Source organism: Macrotis lagotis, chromosome 4 (genome assembly GCF_037893015.1).
Source record: "Macrotis lagotis isolate mMagLag1 chromosome 4, bilby.v1.9.chrom.fasta, whole genome shotgun sequence".
NCBI classification, from domain to species: domain Eukaryota; kingdom Metazoa; phylum Chordata; class Mammalia; order Peramelemorphia; family Peramelidae; genus Macrotis; species Macrotis lagotis.
The window spans coordinates 184,885,265-184,894,283 of NC_133661.1; the positions used below are offsets into that span (position 1 = coordinate 184,885,265).

General features: G+C 36.5%; 1 protein-coding gene across 1 annotated transcript; it reads right to left on the reverse strand.

The window, feature by feature from the left end:
- Positions 1 to 2,909: 2,909 nt before the first annotated feature.
- LOC141520131 (olfactory receptor 4E2) lies at positions 2,910 to 3,851 on the reverse strand. The gene has a single exon (XM_074231960.1). It carries the CDS (start codon positions 3,849 to 3,851, stop codon positions 2,910 to 2,912), a length of 942 nt encoding a protein of 313 aa, XP_074088061.1.
- Between the last annotated feature and the right edge of the window lie 5,168 nt (positions 3,852 to 9,019).

The window sequence follows — 9,019 nt, forward strand, 5'->3', positions numbered from 1 at the left end:
AAAAGCTATCAATTTGGTAACTCCACTTTCCCTCCTCTCACTCTTTCCTAAAATCCCTCTACAATATATGTCCCAGATTCATCACTCAACTGACATCATCACTGTCTTTAAAGTTACCAATGACATCCTAAGTCAGTCCAGAAACAGTGCTCTATTTTCACTACAACAACCCTTCAAAACAAATTGATATTTATTGAAGATCCTCTAAGAACCTTGGAAGGGTAGAATTCTCACAAAGATTATATAACTATTTCTTAAGATCCATTTTAAAAAACAGACTTTAATGAGGTCATGAAATACTCATACTTCCACTTCATTTATACCCCAAGATCTGCTGCATGCTGGCTGTATAACCTTAAACAAACATATTCAACTACTCTATACCTCAGTTTCCATGCCTGTAAAAAAGATCTAATTGTTTCTTCTTCATCCTCATGCTTCTTAACCTCTGTTGAGGTACATAATTCTCTTAACTGTCTATGAATTTCAATGACACTATTCTTATCTTGGTTTCTTCGCCTAACTCTCAGATTGCTTCATCCAAATTTCCTTTGCTGGATCTTCATGACATGGCCATTAATTGTTTCTGTCCTGAATTCTCTTTTATTTCCTCTATAATTTTTCATTTGGCAATCTGATTAATTCCCATGGATTCAAAACTCAAAGCAGATGATTTAATGATTGATACATCCAGGTCTAATCTCTTGCCTGTGTTACAACCATACATCACAAATTACCTATTGAACATTTCAAACTAGCTGACAGGCATCTCAAATTCAATAAATCCCAAACAAAACTCATTATCTTTGACCTCTCTTAATAAACACACTTTTTCCAAACTTCCCTCTTGCTGTTAAGAGAACCACTCATCCTTCCAATCATCCAGATATACAAGCCTGATGCCATTGACACCCTACATATCTAATCTGCTGATGAACTTTTTTTCCTCACAACATATTTTTATATTACCCTCCTCTACTTACACAACAAACAAAGTCCAGGTCCTCATCATCACTTCTTCTGTGAACAATTTAACATTACTATTTTAATTGGTCTTCATGCATCAAGTTTCTTTCCTCTTGAATACATTCTCTGCCCATCTATCAGTATGACCTTCCTAAAGTAAAGAACTGAACACTTCATCCCCTACTCCCTATTCAGCAAACCCAACTAGTTCCCTTTTACATAATATTAAATTTTGAATCTGTTTGGTATTTAAAACCTGACACCTTTCTATCTGTAAAATTTTCTTATGTTAGTCCCCCTCCATGAATTCTATTGTCCATCAATACTAACCTATTTGCCATTTCTCACACACAACACTTTTCTCATATCCATATCTACTCTAACAGTGAACATGCTCAGAATGCTCTCTTTCATCTTTATCTCTTGGAATTCTCTGGTTTCTTTCAAGACTTCGAGTTCTATTTCCTGCAGGAAGCCTCTCCCAGCTCTTTCAGTTGCTTATCCATTCTCCTCTAAAGTTATCATGCATCTGCTTTAGATGTATATGTATACACACACACACACACACACACACACACACACACACACACACCATCATCATCTTTGTTAGTTTAATTTGTCCTCAGACAATAGCTATGTGACCCTGGTTAAGTCACTTAATCCTGTTTGCCTCAGTTTTTTCATTTGTAAAATGAGCTGGAAAAGGAAATAGCAAACCTCACAAATATCTTTGCCAAGAAAGCCAAATAGAATTGAACACAAGTGGAAATAACTGATCAAATATATAGCTATATACATAGCATAAACATATATATGTATGTGTATCTGTACACACACACACACACACACACACACACACACACACACAAACAACATACACACACCCTTTGTATATCCCACAATGTAATATAAGCTTCTTGAAAAAAGCAACTATATTTGCTTTGCTTTGGTTCTTCAGAACTTTTAACAAGGTGTTGTCCATTCATTCATTCAACAAATATTTATTAACTTCTTAATGATTAAACTTTAGAGTGGAAAGTGGGTTGAATTTGGAGTCTAGGAACCTGATCTTGTTTTTACTGCTTGTATATCCTCAAGGAAATGACCTAAATATTCTGGGTCTCAGTTTCTCTTTTATAAAATGTGGGGATTGTACAGATGTACTAGGGACTAGAAGTACCCTCCAAATTTATATCTATGATCCTATAATCTTTCAAAATAATGACTACTTAGCATCTATACCCATTTTGAAAAGTTGTTAGTGGATTTAAGTCCTATCTCCAAATTTTACCAGTTGCTACAATTACACTTTCCAATAGTCAGACACAAATTCTTTAAAGATAGGAAAAATTTTTTTTGTTGTTAATTATTCTTCAGTCATGTCCTAATCTTCATGACCCCATTTAAAGTTTTCTTGGCAGATATATTAAGAGTGTTTTCCTATTTCCTTCTCCAACTTATTTTATAGATGAGGAACTTACCCAGGGTCACACAAGTAATATCTGAAACCAAGTTGGAACTGACAAAGATGAGTCTTCCTAATTCCAAACCCAGCACTCTATCCTCTACACCACCTATCTGCCCAAGAAAGAACTTTAGCAGTCAATTAATTAAACCTCCATATTTTACATCTGAGGAAACTGAAATTCAGAAAAATTAAAAGATAAACCCAGGTTCACACAAGTAGTTAGCAACAGAGGTGAGATTTGCACCCAGACTGGTTCACTTCTAATTTAATAGATTTTTTCCCATCAAACTACAACTTCAGTTTTTCTAAATTCTCCCTCTTGCCACCTGCCCCAATTTGTAATTAACAAAAAAATTTCCTCTTCTTTTAGGCATGGAGCCTCCCTCCACTCCTAACTCCAAATTTCCTTTTCCTGTATTTTATTATCTCATTAATGATACATTTTTTTCCATTTCTTACTACCTCTCCAATCTCTTTATGTAAATGCTTTTGTGAAAAAGACTTGGCGCTGTCTGAGCTGTTTCATGGAGCTCTTCACTTCCTCATTTCTCAAAGTATAGATGAGAGGATTCAACAAAGGGGTAATGACTGTGTAGAACACAGCCACCACCTTGTCAACAGAGAAGCTAGTATCTGGCCGAGTGTAGATGAAGATGCAGGGTCCAAATAAGAAGACCACAACAATGAAGTGAGCTGTACAGGTGGAGAGTGCCTTCCGGCGTCCTTCAGCTGACTGCTTTCGGAGAGATACCAGGATAACTGTATAGGAAGTCACTAGAGCCAGAAAGCTAACAAGGGAGATAGTTCCACTGTTGGATACAATAAGTGCCCCCGTAAAGTACGTATCTGTACATGCCAGCTTTATGACAGATGGTACATCACAGAAGTAACTATCAATGATGTTGGGGCCACAGTAAGGCAGGCGGGTAGTCAGAAAGGTTTGCACAAGGGAGTGAATAGTGCCTCCCAACCAAAGGGCAAAAACAAGCTGCACACACACCTTCATGTTCATCACTGTGGTGTAGTGTAAAGGGGTGCAGATCGCCACATAACGGTCATAGGCCATGATAGTCAGCAGAAAAATCTCTGCACAGGCAAAGAGGTGAAGGAAGAAAAGTTGAGCAATGCATGCATCAAAAGAGACAGTCTTTCTCTCCAATAGAAAGCCCTCCAACATCTTGGGGACTGTGACAGATGAATGACAAATGTCAATGAAGGACAAGTTACTGAGGAAGAAGTACATAGGAGTATGGAGACGTGGTGTAAACACAATGGTGACGACTATGAGAAGGTTCCCAAAAACAGTCAGCACATAGGTGGCTGAAAATATCGCCAAAAATAATATCTCCAATATCCAATTATCAGTGAGGCCCAAAAATACAAATTCAGTCACTTTGGTTTGATTGAACCCTTCCATTCAGTGAGTCTTTCAAAACTACTGGGGAGAAAAGGAGAGTAAATTAATGACAATAGCCTGCTTTTATATGACTAACTTTTAAAAAATAAACCTACAATTTTATTAGTATTGATTAATACCAATCAATTAAAAAAGTCTTTCCATCAATACATATCACCAAAATTTCTGCTAATTATAATCTTAGAGAGTTGCCTGAGGCACCAAAAAGTCAAAACACTTGCCCAGGTTCTCCCAATTAGTGCAAGTCATAACTATGATTGGGGGGTGTCTAGATGACACAGTAGATAGTGCACTGGCCCCAGAGTCAGAAGTACCTGAATTCAAATTCGACCTCAGACACTTAATAATTACCTAGCTGTGAGGCCTCGGGCAAGCAACTTAACCCCATTTGCCTTGTAAAAACCTAAAAAAAAAGTATGACTAGAAACCAGATCTTACTGTCTCCAGCATCAACTCTCCAATCACTATGCCACAATGTGACTGGGTCATCTAGAAAGTATTTTCATAGTAGAAACTTTGTTTTTAATTCATGTATTCAGACTTCGACATTACCACAATTATTTAAAACTTTGAGTTCTTTGAGTTCATATGGCTATAATGGCTTTTTGGAACAAAGTTGATGTCAACATTCTCTTCAAAGCACCATTATAAAAGAGAGTGATATTCGATATTTTAACAATGGGACAACAGCCCTGACTCTGAATAGTTCCTTATAGGTTACCTAGTACTATAGAGCCTATCTCTTACAACGCTTAGAAAAATCAAGGGCCATCAAACCATGCCCACCTTTTGACCAATGATGTTACTACCAAGTCTGTATTCCAGAATAGATAAAGAACAAAAAGGAAAAGGACTTCTATGTATAAAGATATTTATAGATATTTTTATGGATATTTTATAGATATTTATAGATATTTTCCGGTGATAAGAAACTGGAAACTGAGGAGATACCCATTAGTTGGGAATTGGTTGAAAAAACTGTGGTATGTGATTATGATGAAATACTGTTCTGCTTTAAGAAAAGATGAACAGGATGCTCACAGTAAAACCTGGGAAGACTTACATGAGCAGATGCAATGTACACATATATACAAAGAAACAATATTTCAGGATGTTCAGCTGTGAATTACATTTTCTCATCAGTGCTGTGACCCAAGACAAATCTGAAAGACAAATGATAAAAAAATAAATAACTAGCAACCCCAAAGACAGAGCTGATGGTGTCTGAATACTAACTGAAGCACATTTTTTTACTTTATTCTTCAAAAGGTTTCTCTTTGGGGGGGGGGCGATGCTGGGTTTACTTTCACAGCATGACTATTATGGTAATGCTATTACATGGCTGCAAACTTTTACTCTGTTTCAAATAACTTGCTTTCTCAAGAAGGAGGAGTGGGGTGGGAAGAAGGGAGAGAATTCGATACTCAAAGTTTAAAACATGAATGTTAAAACTTGTTTTTACATGTAATTGGGGGGGGAAATAAAATAAAACAAAGCATTAAAAAAATTTTGAGCACAAGATTTATTATGGATGATGAAACTGAGATTCAAATAAATAGTTGCTTATCTAGTCTAAAGCATGGCACAATCCAGGTCTTCAAGCCCCAGTTTTGATATTCTTTCCATTATATATTTGACAGTTTCATTTTCTACTTACTAACTGCAGTCAGATTCTGTTTCCTCATCTGTAAAATGAGGATAATAATAACCTGGCTTCACAAGATTGTTGTATGAATCAAATGAATTACAAGTAAATATGCAAACGTGTATGTGTTTATGTGTGTGTCTGTGTGTGTGTGTGAGAAAGAGAGAGAGAGAGAGAGAGAGAGAGAGAGAGAGAGAGAGAGAGAGAGAGAGAGAGAGAGGGTGCGTATGGGTGTGGAGATGTAGCAGTGGGAATAGTAGAAAGAACCCTGTAATTAATTGATTGATAGATAATCAATCGGTAGAAAGAACCCTAGAATAGAAATCAAAAACCTCTGTTGCTAAATAACCGTATAATCTCAGGCAGATAAATTCCTTTCATTAGTTGTAAAATAAAAGTTTTGGACTACACTGGACTTAAGTCTCTTCTAGCATGAGCATTCTATACTAAATTTCTATAGAAAAGAGAATAATTATTATACATGAAAACTTATGTAACTTCAAACAGTGGTTGGGTAGTTGATCCTATAGAAACAAAGGCATAGCTTGGCATAGTACAGGGTAGGAAACTATGTAGAGTCAAGAGAATTGGGTTCAAATATCAACATGAATATTTAATAGATCAATGATCATAAACAACCTAAATGAATTACTGTTCCCTCAGTGATAAAATAATGCTTGCACAATTTGCTTTATGATGTTATTGTGGGCAAAATATTTATACAATGCTACAAAAATCCAAGATGATGATGATGATGATGATGATTATAAGGGTAGGGAAAGGAGGCAAAATGAGAGACTCCGGATTGGAAGGATGATTTGTTCTCTCTTCTCGAACCTAAAGAGTAAAATCTAACTGGTTATGATTTGAAGTCGTACTTCTAGTTCATGTGATTACTTACCCAAAACAGAGTAAAGAATCATGTGGGTCTGAATGAACTCCATGAAGCATGCCAAATCCCTACAATACCACTAGGCTCAGTTTCAAGGAGTGACAACTATGCAATATCTAACGAAAAGTAATCTCCACCCTCCATGCTGCCCACATAACAAATAACTTCTGACAGTCTTTGCCCACTGTTTGCAAATTCAAATATAATGGTAACCTTCAGAGAAATCATTTATTCTACTTTTATTCTGCATCAGGGATCTAGACAGTCATCTTCCACCTCTCTCTAGGCCACATTTGCCAACGTGTCCTTTCCTTGTTTAGACTAACAAAAATAGCTTGCATTTTAAGATCTCTTTTAAGATTGGCAAGTATAGGGGGCAGCTAGGTGGTGCAGTGGATAGAGCAATGGCCCTAGAGTCAAGAGTACCTGAGTTCAAATTCGACCTCAGACACTTAATAATTACCTAGCTGTGTGACCTTGGGCAAGCCACTTAACACCATTTGCCTTGCAAAAACCTAAAAAACAAAAAACAAAAAACAAAAAAACAGAAAACAAAAGATTGGCAAGTATTATTGTTCTATAAAAATCAAAAGGGATGGGATTTCAGGGAAACCTGGAAAGACATGCATGAACTGATGCTGAGCAAGATGAGCAGAACACAATAAACATTGTACACACTTAGGGCAACATGGGAGGGATGATCAACCTTAATGGACTTCTTCCTTCCATCAGTGCAATAATCAGGGACAATTTTAGGGTATCTGCAACTGAGAATACCATCTGTATCCAGAGAAAAACCTATAGACTTCAAACAAAGATCACAGACTGTTACCTTCAATGTTTTAAAAAAAATTACCTTATGTACTACATAAATTTGCTATCTCTAATATTTTATTTTTTCCTCAAGGATATGATTTTTCTGTCAACACATTCAATTTTGATCAATGTGTAGCAAGGAAATAATGTAAAGATTATCAGACTGCCTTCTGTGGGGGGGAGGATAGAAAGGGGGAGGGAGGGTGGGAGAAAATATGTAAAATGTGTAAAAATGATAGGTAGAAATTATTATTGTATATAATAAAAAAATGGCAAGCATTCCCCCCCAAAAAAAATGCTAGGAGGTTGACAGTGAATGCATTGCTAGCTCTATTTTACAGATGAATAAAATGAGACTGGGAAGAGCAGATTACTTACCTGAAGGTACACCACTAATGAGTGGCAGAAATTGGATTTGAAACCAAGTTCTTTAATGCTGGTCCAATATTCATTCCACCATACCACCTTTTCATTATTCCCTCTTACTGATAAATAAGGGTCTTCTATGAGAAATTTTCCTTGAGGAATATCACTGGAGAGAGAGAAAAATAGCTGTTGAATCATTTTTTTCAGTTGTGTCCAATTCATCATGACCCTATCTGAAGTTATTTAACATTTCCTTTTCCAGCTCATTTATGAATGAAAAAAACTGAGGCAAATGGGGTTAAATGACTTGCTCAGGGTCACACAGCTAATAAAAGCCTAAGGCTAGATTTGAACTCAGAAGAATGAGTCTTACTGATTTCAGTTCTAGTGCTCTATCTTCCAGGCAATTTATCTTCCCTAAGAATAGGCACCAATCCAAAAGGAAAGTGACTCTTAAGGAGAATGAAACCAAAGTCATATAAAGAGATTATAGAACAGTAAAAGTTAAGCTAGTCAGATAATATTTCCAAGGTTGGCACTAAATGCAGAGCTCTTTATTAATGATAGACAAGTAATAGACAACTAGCCCTGGAAAAAATCATATATTCTGAGGCTGATAGAGTACTTTGAAGTTTACAAAGCACATGTTTCAAAACAGTGATGGGTTAAATAAAATGTTGCTTTGGGGAAAAATAAACCTGATTTCATTAACTGCCTCCAGAGATAAAGATCACTAAATGTACTACAATTTACAGATTTTATAGGGTAGTCAGAGCACTGAGAAGTTAAGGGATTTGCCCAGAGTCACATAGCCAGTATATGTCAAAGGTAGGGACCTGAACCAGAGTACTTCTGATTCTCAGTTCAGCTCTCTATCCACTCTGTGGCTGCCTCTCAGCATTATAATCACCCTTATTTTAAAGATTAAGAAACTGTGACTCAGGGAGTTTAAATGATGGAACTTGAGTATGGTTACACAGTTATTAAGTATCAAAATTTCAAAATAGCTCTTAGTACTGCTTCCATTACATCATACTGGAAAGCAAAAATCTGTGAATAGAATTGAGGAAAATGTACATAATAGAAACTTGTCAACCATTGTACAAACATGTTTGAGAAAGGCAGGAGGAAGTTCTTTGTTTAAAAGTATTAGCTCTGGGGGTGGCTAGGTGGTGTAGTGGATAAAGCACCGGCCTTGGAGTCAGGAGTACCTGGGTTCAAATGCCGTCTCAGACACTTAATAATTACCTAGCTGTGTGGCCTTGGGAAAACCACTTAACCTCATTTGCCTTGCAAAAAATCTAAAAAAAAAAACCACAAGAAAGGTATTAGCTCTGCTCCTCAAATTCTAAATTGTGCCTTTAACTCTAAGCAGGTTGTAAACCTCTCTGTTACCTTTCTGATGGCTTGCCTTCCGAATTCAGTTTCCTCTCATGTGTTTTTCCCCAT